General features: G+C 44.1%; 1 protein-coding gene across 1 annotated transcript in view; it reads left to right on the forward strand.

Annotated features, from left to right (window-relative positions):
• Positions 1–5014: 5014 nt before the first annotated feature.
• GPR176 (G protein-coupled receptor 176) overlaps positions 5015–13724 on the forward strand; it is a 52645-nt gene continuing 43935 nt past the window's right edge. The window contains exon 1 of the mRNA XM_065839986.2: positions 5015–6155. Within this exon, the coding sequence (XP_065696058.1) occupies positions 5927–6155 (229 nt within the window). The 5' untranslated portion in view covers positions 5015–5926. The remainder of the gene's footprint in view (positions 6156–13724) is intronic.

Below are 13724 nucleotides of genomic sequence, written 5' to 3' on the forward strand. Positions count from 1 at the left end.
CTCAGCACCGCGGCAGCCCCGCGCTGTGCAGGAACGTGGAGCCGACGGTGCCCGCTGGCTTGTTGAGGGCCCCGCCGCCCCGTGGGGGACCGGAGTGCAGGGCCTGCGGCCACGCGTGGTCCTACGTGCCTCGTCCCAAACGCCCCGTTCTCACAGCTGCGGAGGCTGCGCATGACTTGAGTCACAGAGTATCTCTAGTTGGAAGAGACTTAAAAGGGTCGTCAAGTCCAACTCCCTGCTCCTCGCAGGAACACCTAAAATTTAATCATATGACCAAGAGTGTTCTCCAGATGCTCCTGGAACTTTGACAGGTTTTGTGCTGTGACTGCTTCTCTGGGAAGCTTGTTCCTGTGACCAACCACCTTCTCAGTGAAGAACCTTTTCCTAAAGTGCAACGTGAACCTCCCCAAAATATCCTCCCAGGTACATCTGCAACTATAGAGATAATGCACCAAATACAAGTAGTCACCATAAAGGGTTTTTGTTTGTTTGGTTTTTTAATAGGCCTTGAGAAAGGTTTGGAAAGGGGAAAAAGAACCACAACGTTCAGAATGGATTTCATGTAGAGCTGGGCCTGGATACAAATCCATGTGGAAATTAAAAAAAAATGTTTCCACTGAGGATTGCTTAGGACTACCAGGAGGTGGAGTGTGAGCAGCCTTACCCTCTGGTTCGCCGAGCTCCAAATATAAAGTAAGGCCAGACTCTGTGAGACCCTCTCAGCCCCTGGGTCTCCTTGGTGCGACCTGCCAGAAGCGAGGCAGCTCTCAGCGGGGCGGGCACGCTGCCATTTTGTCGGGGAGCGCCAGGGAGGGCGTTGCTGCCGCCGGCGGGGACCGGTGGTAAGCAGTGAAGAAAATCTCATTTTCTTCAGTCAGTTCATGTGGTAACTACTAAACAGAAAGATTGTCACAAGATGATGTAGCCTTTAAAGTTCTGGGATCTTAATGAAAAAAATCCAAGTAAATTCATACATACAGGCTCATCTGTTAGGTGTGTAATCCCCAGGCAATGAAAAATGCTACAGCAGTCTGTACCTTGCTGCCCTGCACTCATAGGCTATACTTAGGTGTTCATTTGTTAGGAAATGTAGGAAACAAGTCTGATCCACTGAAATGGAATTAACTGGGAGTTTTTCTTCTGTGTCAGACCTAGTCATGTTCATACTAGGATCTCCATTAGTTATATTATCTTTCCCCTAAATGTCAAATTCCGTCATCTTAATTGAAAATGAGTGAAATAAGTTTCAGAGCCATACTTGTACTATTTCAAATCTGTACTGTTGCAGTTACTTTTGTAATTTCATGAAAAAACCTCTAATGCTTCTCTTTTACTTACAAGGTTTACAGTCAATGGAGTTTTGGTGATGTTCTCTTTGCTCCCTGACCTTCAATTGCAGATGTCCTGTTATAAATAGGTCACTTAAGGAGGGACTTACTCTAATGAATAGTTTCTATAGCCCTCAGTTTGTCCTTCTGAAATTGAAAACTTGTTCCATGCATACTTTTGTTTACTATTGCATAATTCATATGGTCCCAGCTGGGGTTATAATTTATTTAATAACTGGTAGTTTCATAATGTCATTAAGTATCTAGCCAAAACCAAATCTTAAACCGTGCCACTGTTCTGGTGCTGTTGTCTGTTGCTTACCATGTCTGGGAACGCTTGGAATGTACCTTTAGTGGCAGCGTTTTTCTGTCTGGTGGTTTTTTTTTTTTTGTGTGTGTGTGTGTCTGTTGGGTTTTTTTTTTTTTTTTTTTTTTTTTGGTGGGAAATGCGTAACCAAAGCTGTGTTTATCTGACAACAAGAGAGATCTCTTTTTGCAGTCAAATGTGACCTGCGGCACTGTAACTGCCCACTAGTTTATTGCATCTTCTGAGAAGTAACTGCTGTATTTGAACTGCTGGTGCAGCTGGATGTGCTCATCTCTCAATTGGTATAAATAGTCTCTCTGTGTTAAAGACTAGAAATAAGTTTCCAGGCCACAGAATTATCTTCTCTCCCACACAAAGGCATAGTAAGAATAGCCAATGTGAAGATATGATGCAATAAGTAATTAAGAAACTTCAGTAAAATTTTCTTTAACAGAAATTATGGATTTACACTTTCCAAGCACTTTGAGTGGGGCTCGCAGCCCAGTACACAGGAAACTTCTCCCATGTTACACTGTGTAATGACAGGTGGGTCAGGTAACATTACGCATTGCTAAAGCTGCCCGAGCGTTCCTGTTCTTTGTGACTTGGCAAAATTTTAACCAGTTGGGATGAAATGTTCTAGACCAGATGTCTACCTCAGGCTATTTCACTTTTTGCTCTTAATTTCTTCTACAATGATTTGTTGTTTCCAAGTGTGTGCACATATGCAGGCACATCCCAAGAAGAGCCAAAGGGCACAAATGCGTTTGCAAAGAGTGAGTTTTGTTTTAGTTACCTCTCTACTGGGGGATCTCCGAAGCCACACCTGAGCTCCCAGGCAGAGGGAACGCAATCGGGGATGCAGGCACTGCAGCAGTTCAGCCCTGTTAAGAAGATCACTGGGCCTGCTGAGTTTACCTGTATTTCAAGGCTTCAGGCAGGTGCAGCCTCCTGCTCTTTCTCACAACAAAGCAGAAATCTCAGACATAGTGATAAGGTGCCTAGAGTTTCTCACAGGCCTATGTTATCTAACACAGAGGTTCTACTCATGAAGCACACAAGGTCAGTAAAACAATTAGTGTGATGTATGTGCAAGTCACTTGAGCGTATTTACATTTAACCAACCTCCTTGCCAATCTTCTGCTACATTCCCATACACCAAGAAGAAAGCCAGGGAAAAATAACATAACATACAAACATTCTAAGAATTTATTTTTAAAAGTCTCATACCCCAGGAGAAGTGTGAAAATTTGGTGGGTGCGATGGAAGAGACAACCTTTTTCAGTGCTTTGCTAGCTAGCCTTGTGAAAATCTGTATAAAGTAAATCCAATTATATTATTGGGGGGGGGGGGGGGGATATTTATATGTTCTGCACAGATTTACTGGAGTACAGTGAACATCACTGAAGAGTCCACCTACCCTGAACGTGTGCCAGACTGTATCTGGATAGAAGTTTCCCTTCCAAAAGTTAAAACTCTCATATCCCACAACACTGAAATTTAATTCTAGCCATTGAAATTGAATGATGTGAGAGTGTGCTTTCACTTCCCACTGTGTATGCTGAGGGGAAGTGAGACTGTATATGAAGTGCAGGAGAGAAGGGAAGGGTCCCAGAGAAAGGATCTGAATAAAGGGGCTACTACATGAAAAGCACCTTGCAGGCAGCTGGGAAGTGAAGGGGAGGAGGTCAGAGCATAGTCAGAAAGACTGGCCAAAATGGCCACAGGAATGCTGGGGGACCAAAAAGGAGGAAGAAGCCAATTTGGAAGTTCCAGGAAACAAAGATGAGGAGAAAGCACGGTGCAAACTGCTGAATATTGCCTGGGGAAGGTGGGAAAAAAAAATGGGACTGGCTGGACAAGGTGAAGAGGTTGGGAGTAGGGGTGAGAAGAAGGGGTAGGAGGCTGAGCTAGCCTGGGGACAGGCTGGGAGTGGGCAAGTGACACAGATTACTGGGAAATAGCCCAGAGCAATTGATAGAGGGAACTAACAAACTAACACTTTAAAGGTTAACCACATAATGAGTGCCTAGTTTAGAGCTTTATGTAACCAATTATATTAAGAAAAACAGGGCCTCATTGAATGCAAAGATGAGAAGTCTTACAGCACACACCTGTATCCTTGAGAAGACGAGATAACAAAGATTTTCAGCAAAAGGGGGGCACCACTCTGTTTTCAACCGACTTGGCAGTTTGAGTTCCAGCCAATTCAGCATGATGAGCCAAAGGTAAAAAGTTCACCGTGATTAAGCTGAAGGAGCCTTCATCCGAAGACCCCCAAAGACCCCTTCTCAAGACCACCAGGTGGCACTGTGCAGGCGCAACAGGGAGGGGTCAAGGAGGGGACTATGGAAATTATTTCCTGGGGCTCATTTTAATACGAACCGCCTTCTCGGGGAAAGGTTAGGGATATGTATAGGCGTTCCTGGCGTTATTATGAATATGTAACACCTTACTGTATTTAAACACACTTCATATTCTTAGAAGGTGCGCCTGAATGGTGGATTGATCCCCTTTACGCCCGACGTCGAATAAACATACCTGCTTTATAACCTTGCGAGTTGTAAAGTTTTATGATTTTATAGGTTGTAAAGTTGTTTCCACGTGTCTCAGTGGGTTGGGAGACTCACACTCACTGGCTGGGGAGAGCCAGGCCAAACACATGGAGGCTTGGCCAAGAGCATCCAGTGCCTTGGATGGGGGCCCGTCCTTCCCTGTGGTCAGCAACATCATTGAACCCATGGCAGGGTTCTCGGCTTCTTCCTTTGTCATCTGAGCTCACAGGAGATGGGGTGAGCTGACAGAGATAACAGGTTTTGCAGTGTGGGGTCCCAGAGCAAGCCTTGGGGTCACACTCACAGGTACCTGCTCTGCAGGGCACTGCCACATTCACTGGCCAGTGGGTGAAAAACCTTTTTTTTTTTTTGGCTTGATTCTTAACTAGCCATCCTCCTAAAATCTTCAAATTAAATACAAATGTGCACCCACTATATGGATGGATGCACACTTGTTGCACAATTGAAACCCAAACTTATGCCTACAGAGGAGCTTCCGTGGCAAATAATGTGTTAAAAATATCTCTTTTAGAAAATAATATGTGTAAGTTAGCACTGTCGTTTGAAACACTGTCCTCAGAATGACGAACCCGTTTATAACACACCTGGTTAAAGATTCTGGCTTCCAGACAGCGCTTAGGAAGCAACAAGGACAAGCGCCGTCCCGCCCGCCGGCGGCAGCAACGCCCTCCCTGGCGCTCCCCGACAAAATGGCGGCGCGCCCGCCCCGCTGAGAGCTGCGGTCACGTGATGGCGGCGCTCCCCTACGCCGGGAGCGCGGCGGAGGCGGGAGCTTTGCGGCCCGGCCCGCCCCGCCGGGCCAGCGCCTCCCGCGGGCGGCGGGGCTTGGCGGCTGCCCGCGGTGCGGAGCGGAGTGGAGGGGGCAGCGGCAGCGCAGCTCGGCGCCCGGGATGTTGGCGCGCGTAGGAGCAGGAGTGTCACCGCCAGCCGCGCTGGGTGCGGGGCGCGCTCGGAGCAGGTCACGCAGGATCAGACGGAGGCTTTTTGATTCATTGGAGGCGCCAGTGCCCCCCGCCTGGGGATTCAAAACCAAATTAATTTTCCCCGAGAAATAGCTGGAGTGCAGTGGAAGCCACCGGGCGGTGTGTGAGGGTGTTCTGGCGTTCAGCGTGGCGCGGAGCGCGCAGGCACGGAGCCGTGGCTCAGCACGGGCGGAGCGGGCGGCAGAGAAGAGAGCGCTAGAGCCGTGCCGTGGGAAAGAGATGGCTTTCCTCTCTCAGGGCTCTGAGAAGAGCTAACGCCAACGCTGAGGATGGAGTGGAGGGACCGAGCTTGTGGTCCATCAACTTTTCCAAACCGGTGTTAATGTGTGTGTGTGCGGGCATGTACGCGGCGGGCGCACGGTGAACTGGCAGGGTTAGAAGGATGAGCCGTGGTGTGGACCGTAATTTCCTCATTCACGTTTATTGCAGTAAAACATGCTGAGGAAATGCTGTGTTATTGTGAAGCAAGAACCATGGGACAGCTAAATTCAAGGAGGAGCCTGCTTTATTTTCTCCTTTTCTTTGCTGGCTGTCATGATTTACGAGGTAGAAACGTGATAAGCCAAGCCCGCCTTCAGGGACACAGAAATGTGAAGATGCCTCCAGGTGTCAGAGGTGGGGCTTTGTCCTCAGAAGCGCTTTTTTTGCCTGTGGGCTCTGTTCAGTCATCGAAGGCAGGGGCTCCATAACCTGTAGTTGTTAGGTAGCTGCAAGGAAGGTGGGAACTTCACCATGGGGTACGACAAAAACTGGACCTCGAGGAACGAAAGCGAGCATGCCCCGTACCAGGCTGTCACCAGAGCTCTGGAGATGAGGAACACCTCGGCTGGGCACATGGCATGGCCGAGTGGGAACGGCAGCCAGGCTGGCGTCACCCAGAGCGAGGAGCACGGCCAAGAGCAGACCTACCGGCATTTCACCACCACAGTGCAAATCGTCATCTTCGTGGGGTCTTTGCTGGGTGAGTTCATGTTGCTAGAGTTTTTTGTTGATGCCGTTATGGTCAGGGACTGCAGACCAAAAGGTAACTAGCATCATTTGCTGCCTTAGTGACTCTTCTTTTTGCATTTTAGGTCCTTGGGTGTATGATTTCATGTTCCTAGTGTGTAAAAGCTGTTAGTATAATAGGTTAACTATTCATCACAGATGAGAACTGGTACACTTCATGTATGTGTTACATAGTAAACTTTTCTATCAGAATTTAAATGGGCAAAATGTAACAGATTGATTGTACCCTTATTTTCAAGTATAATGGGATCCATTCTCTTTACCATAGAAGATTGTGTGGAGTGGTTTAAACAAGTTTTACTGAATTTCTGTTTCACACTGCAGTAATTCTACATTTTGTCCTGCAGATTTCAGATGAATCCTTTGGAAGTACTTTATGTATCACCATATACAGTCTTGCCTGCTTGTTCTACATAAATTAGGAATCACACATTTCAGATATGTGGTAGTAAACAAATAATATACAGCTGTTTAACTTTACAAATGTGTGTACTTTTGCTTTCTAGTGCTTATAGTACATTGTTTTGTTAGGAATACATGTGAATGTCTTATCCCCCTGAAAAAAAACCCAAGCAAAACAAACCTGATTGTCAGTCACATTAGCATTATTTGAGAGATCAGTAAGCTGGATTTCAGTAAAATCCCACTACTATCTAAGTCATTCAAAGTTAGTTACTGGAAATGATGATGATGAGGCTTTTCACACAAGGCTTGACTGATAAAGTCCCTGGTTTTTTAAGATGAGTTCAGTAGGACTTTGCTGGTGGTCACTGGTTCTTATTACCAAGGATTTGTTTTTGTTTTTCCTGATCTTGAGTAGTGCTAAAATCATGGTAATGAATTCTGATATCAATTTCTTCTTGGTAATATTTAATATAATTTAAATAATTTCTAAGAAGATGGTAAGCAGAGTCTTGGAACAGTGTTGAGCTCTGGGCTCAGTCAGTGGTACACTTACTGGTAATTACTGTAAATCACTGAGTCTTTTGGCCTAATTACTCCTGTGTCCAGTGGGGATAATCTTTATGATTCTTGTTTTTGTTTTTCTATTTAGTGCATACGTAGTGTGGGGAAAGGGCTCTCTTTTTCCATGTGTTGGATAGTGCCTGACACAAAATGATAGCCAGCAAATAGTGTCCTAAATGTAACCCATTTGTATGAGAAAAGTCAGGATTATAGTTCTTTATCTTTTGGGTTTTAAGCCTTAGGAGCCTACCTTTGGTCTGTATGTCCAGACTTAATTTTGATGAGCATAGATCCTCAAATTTTATTGGAAGAAGAAAACCAACACTGTCATGTAATCATGCCTTCAGCAGTTAGGAGTTTTTAAAAGCCAACTAACTGAACAAAAAATACCATAACAATGAATTTTGCAAGGCTACTGTAAAACATGGTTTGGCACTTCTGCGTTTTGCTTTCGAGAGGTGGACTCTGAAGAGATTTGGACCTGTTACAAGGGCTTTATCTACAGATTGGATGCCTGGGAGGCTGATGAATCTTCAGGATCAGTAACTTCTCCAAGCCTATAAAAGAGCAAAACAGGAGAGGAAATAATGTGTGTGGTTTTGTTTGTTTGTTTGTTTTTCCTGTTTTGTTTTGGTTTTATGCAAACGTAGTAATATAATGACAAATGCTATCAGTGGGCTGAAGGAATTTACAGTGAAATAAACTGATTTAACTAATTTTTTTGAAACTGCCTTCTTTTTAACTCTCCCTGCTGCCCAAAACACTATTTTAAGAACATTTATGACATGCTATCTTAAGAGCTGAAAACCTGAGAGTCTTTAAAAAATGTCTTCCCTTATCATGCCTATGAATGTACTACTATTCCCCCTTAATGAATGGAAACAAAGTCACAAAGAAGCTGAAGGTTTGATTTCTAGAAGGTCTCAGGGTTTTGGTGTCTGCAAGTGCCAGAAGTTTTACTTGTGCACATGCTGCACGCTATGTCTGCATTAGCAGGGGAGAAGAAGTTGGTATTTACCTCAAGCTTATGCTTGCACAAATGCTGTTAATTAAGTTTTCCTCTTCATTTGTTCTCTGCCACAGTCCGCAGAGCATGGGTGGCATTCAGCTCTCCTCTCCCTCAAGTAAACACCCCAGTTGAACTGCAGAATACCAGGTTCTTCAGTCCAGTGAGTCTTGGGCTCCTGTTTGCAGAGGGGAAGCCCTTCAAGGGTAATCAGGACTGTCCTTCCCCCTAAAACATGAGATGGGGGACACTCTCCTCAAGGGTAGGATCTGTGGGTTTGAATCCTTTCTGGTTTAGAAGGGCATGCAGCTTGTACATCCCACAATGTCAGTGTGTGCCCAGGCCACTTTGCTGTTGGATAAAATAGCACTACCCTTTTAAAAAGAATAAATGATTTCTGCTTCCAGCTTGAAAGGGAACAAACGTGTATGCCTCAGTCTTGATAATGAATACTGGGGTCAGACATGAGCAGCAGTCTGCAGCATGGAGAGGTCCAGGTCCCACAAGAGGCAAGTATCACATTCGAGGTTTTGAATTTGATTTGGGTTCCTGCTGCACATAAAAATGTGATAGTGATGGTTAGTTGTGAGAGAAGTGTACACTATGTTTTTCTCTCCTATTTAAGACCCTTGTCTGGGACCTATGGGGAGACTTCTAACAGTAGGAGAAATTGTTGTGTTAGTTTTCTCTGTGTTGTAAAAGGACAGTGCTATGGTGAGTGTTTCATGATACCTGCTAAGGACAAGAAAGAGTCAAACTGTTCTTCTTTATGATTACTTTACAATATATTGAAAGCACATCCTCAATTTATTTATTTATTTTAGGTAGGAATAAAAATGATACTAGATTCTATAATTTTTCTCTGTCTTTAAAAAGGATTAGATAGTTGTCACAAGTTTGCCGAAGCTTGAACCTGAATGTGACCTTAACATGTATGTCAGAGGATCTAACAGAAGTATCAAGAAGAAGCTTGCTCATTGGTAGATTTTTTCTCTTATTTTTTTGTCCTAGATTGTAGAAAGTTTTCATTGTTAAAAAATTCAGATTTTGTAGATAATCAGATTATTCCATGTTTGGAATGGACAAAACATAATTATTAGTCTGAAAATCACTTATAATTATGGGCAGTTGGAAATGAAAGTTCTTCAGATAACTTAGTTATGAGTTACTAATTAAGCTGTGATGTGCCTAAATGTTACAGTTCTAAATAGCTGTTCATATGCCTTTGAGTCTGTTTGCAGAAACTTCCTACTGTTGCTCTTCCACTGCTTTTGTGAAAGCTCTTGCTTAGTGAACTACTTATGATCTAATTATTCAAGGACTGAGGAATAAAATGGGGTAAATCAGCATCTCTATACTTTGAATGCAGCTGGTACTGTTAGTACCTGTTATGCAGTGCTTTGGCTGTAGCCTACTGCAAGGTTTCAGCACAAGGCAATGGAGGGAGAAATTTGGTCAGTTTAGTTCTGATCAGCAGCTCAGTTTGCTTCCATGAAGGACAGATTTGCAGTATATTCAAGATGTGGCATATATGTCTGTGATGCTTAGCCGAGTACATGAACTGGGGAATTTATCTGGGGAGCTTTAAATGCTTTGCACATGTTGATGAACTTACACAAGGTGAGGCATGAAGTATGTATGAGACTGGGAGGCCTTATTAGCGCTGTCATCCTGTGCAGCTCCCTGGCTAGTAATGGCAGTTTTCATAGCAATGGCATTTCCCAGCCTGTATACTGTCTGCTCCCCAGCGTTGATACTGGCCACCCCTGGTATCAATATATGCTGGAGGATGAAGGGATTGAGAGCGGCTCTGAGGAGAAGGGCTTGCGGGTGCTGGTGGATGAAAGAATGAACATGAGTCGGCAATGTGCACTTGCAGGCAAGAAGGCCAATTGTATCCTGGGCTGCATCAAAAGGAACGTGGCCAACAGGTCGAGGGAGGTGATTCTGTCCCTCTGCTCTGCTCTGGTGAGATCCCACCTGGAGTCCTGTGTCCAGCTCTGGAGCCCTCAGCACAGGAAAGACACGGACCTGTTGGAGAGGGGCCAGAGGAGGCCACCAAGATGATCAGAGGGCTGGAACAGCTCTGCTGTGAGGACAGGCTGAGAGAGTTGGGGTTGTTCAGCCTGGAGAAGAGAAGGCTCCAGGGAGACCTTATTGTGGCCTTTCAGTGCTAAAAGGGGCCTATAGGAGAGATGGGGACAGAATTTTTAGCAGGGTCTGTTGTGGTAGGACAAGGAGTAATGGTTTTAAACTAAAGGAGGGGAGTTTCAGGCTAGATGTAGGGAAGATGTTTTTACACTGAGGGTGGTAAAACACTGGGACAGGTTGCCCAGAGAGGTGATAGATGCTTCATCCCTGGAGACATTCAAGGCCAGGCTGGACAGGGCTCTGAGCAACCTGATCTAGTTGAAGATGTTCCTGCTTATGGCAGGGGGTTGGACTCAATGAGCTTTGAAGATGTGTTCAAACCCAAGCTGTTTATGATTCCGTGAACTCAGAGCATAGGTAGAATAAAGCAGTGAAAATGCTTGCCACTAATGTTTCATGTTCCACTGTTTAACCTGTACTTGGATCAGGGAATGTGAAGCATGTTAGAGAAAAAAAAATAGAAGCATGCTGAGCATTAGGAAAAGAATGAGCAAAAGAACCATGCATCTTGTTACCACTTCCCTTTTCTGATCCACACGTGTACTTGGTACTCCCTGAAATCAAGAGAATAGGTGCCTCGAGAGCTGTGGAATAAGTACATGTGTAGAGAGGTGTTTCTGGTGTGGGGTCAGGTGAACTGGGCTCAGTAGTCTGCTTAGGCCATAGCCGTGCAGGTATGGTATGATTAAATCTCTTGCTTCAAATAAAAGTTATTATAGCAGAATAGAAGCCAAAATAATTACATTGCTTCTGTCAACTCTCTCATATGAATGACTGTTTTTTGAACCCCTCAGTTGCCCCAATTGGTTTATCATAAGGAAAGCTAAAATATGAGGTAAAGTGAAAGGCAGCGATAGGAAGAAGTAGCTGATTTTACTAGCTGTTGGAAGGATGCAGATGGGAGCAATATATAATGAAAAGCAACACATGCTGTTTGTTCTGATTCCCTTTGGTTGGCTTAAATCTATGTGGTGAAAGGTGTCAAGCAATTTGAGCTTTGCATGTCCTAACTTGTTTTGAAAGGATGTGGAAGTTGTCAGTGGAAGAGTGGTAGAGATTTGCTTTGAGATTGCTGCACTTCCACTAATCTCACACAGATCTGTCTGCTGTGTGGTCCCCTGTGTATTCTGCCTGACTCTGGTTAGATAATTTTTTGCTGCCTTGTGAGAACTGTAGAAATTGTTTTGTTTTGTCTAACCTGTGTTTTGAGCCAGTTCCCTCCACCTGCCACCAAATGGATGTGGCTAAGATGACAAGGTCAGGATTACTTGTAGAAGTGAATGATGGTTTGCGCTTGTGGTAATACTGGCTCAGGTCCTTCGCTGGCAAGTTAAAGTGGCTACTATCAAAGGGATGGTGGTGATCATGTGAGGTTGATAAAAGGAAGGATAACATAAAATTTAGGTTTAGAGCTACTGCCCTGTCAAATAAATAAAGTTTTGAAGACGGAGACCACGTTCTCCGTTCTCATTATTTTTTTTTTGGCATGTTGTCCTATTTATCTGTCTCTGGGTTCTTGTTTCAGAGTCTTTCCTCTGAGTCTGTCCACTTTGTAGTGTTGTTCTGCCACCTATTACAACAGCATCAGAGTGCCATCAGTGATACAACTAAGCAACAAAAGCGCAGTTTTTCATGCAGTTTCTAAAGTTACTCCTCTTTGAGCAGGAGTAAAGTTCTGATTGGAATTTTTTTTTTCCTCTGTAAGTAAAAAAAAGAGAGGTTTGAGTTTTGCTGATTGAGTAGGGATTTATTTGGAAGAGGACTGACAAGTACCATTCAAATGGTAGAGAAGGAAGATTTGTAGTGTTCCCATGTCCGTGGGAACTTGCTTCCTCTTGCTGGAGAATAGAATGGAGAATCAGCTTTTGTATGGTTTGTTGTCAGTTGATGGTTGGCATGTTCCAGAGCAATGCATGGCTCAGGTAACTGTGGCTTGCTTGTTGTGCTTGTTTATACCTCTGCCATGAGTGGACATGGCCTATTCTCACAGGACAGGGTGAGGAACCAGGATGTTCAGGAACCATTCGAGGGGAGACCAGTGCTTGTTGCCTGCTGCAGTGAAGAGAAGACTCTGATTGACTGACTGGAATCAGTGGGCCAGGAAGGTGAGACTTGGCGGGCACCTCCCATAGTGACTAACAGACTGAGAGCTACATTGGGCTGTGCAGGTGTGTCTGCATTGGCTTTACAGATAAGAAGACCCTAAGGTAAAGAAATTTCTGACGTTCGCGAAGCGTGCTGTGCAGCAGTTGTGTTATATAACCCTAGTTGTTTTTTATTTCTCACTCTTCCGCTTCTGAGACTTGTGTAAACTGGGTACATTCTAGATTTTCTCATTTATTCTCTCATTGTGAAGACCATATAGTGAGATGGAGCTCATGCAGTGATCTCACTCTTCCTTTTTTTGGGGCATATCTCAGGCTGTTTGGGGTTCTAATATATAGAGGGTGCTGTGAGGATTAACTACAGTATGGCAGGACTGCAACTAGCGCTGCCCTGTGTTTCAGTAAAGCACAGTACAGCACCAATGCTGTTGGTGTTACTCATTGCACACTCGCAGTCAGAAGAAATAGAAGCTTCAGATCTTTCAGTCTGAGGCCAGAGGCATAGAGCAAAGCTTATAAGTTGTTTTTCATTGGATTTAAGAATTTACATTTGTAACCTGAAATTCATAGTATTTTTTAATTCAGATAATTTCTTCCCACCACCCCCTCCTCCAGCATGAAAAGACAACAGCAAAAAGCTCTAGTATATTCTTGGCTGCTATTCAAAAATTAATTAACAGTTTATGAAAACAGGAGTATTCAAACATGGTAACTGTGAAAAAAATATTAGCTATGTGATTCAGAAGAATACGAACTTACTGCTTTTATGCTTGTAGCTGTAACCTCATCTAGGTGTTCCTGCTCTGGCAGGGGGATTGGACTAGATGATCTTTCGACGTCCCTTCCAATCCCTGACATTCTGTGATTCTGTCACAACTTTGAAAAAAGATACATGTGGACAATGACTTTAACTAAGTGACAATGTAACTACTGAATGGCAAATTAAAGCTGGTTTTCCCCCCGCTTCCCCGAGGTTTGGGATGACATAGGGCTCCTTTTTGAAGTGAGTAAATTTTTAATAGCTTCATTTTTATCAAAGATTTTTGAGATCAGATTTGTAGTGAATACAGCAATAATGCTCTATGAAGGATATTTTTCTCTTGCTATTAGAGATAACCGATCTGCAGAGACTAATTACTACTTCAGCACTGCAACCAACCCTCTGACAGAAATAAGGAGTATTATTTCTGAGCTGTGTCTGGGAGCGGTGATGGTAGGTGACTGCGACTGCCTTCCGTTGAGTGCAAGTGGCGGGAGGAGATCTTGGAATGAAGAAGAGGATCTCCAGAGAGCA

Source organism: Patagioenas fasciata, chromosome 5 (assembly GCF_037038585.1).
Source record: "Patagioenas fasciata isolate bPatFas1 chromosome 5, bPatFas1.hap1, whole genome shotgun sequence".
NCBI classification, from domain to species: Eukaryota; Metazoa; Chordata; class Aves; order Columbiformes; family Columbidae; genus Patagioenas; species Patagioenas fasciata.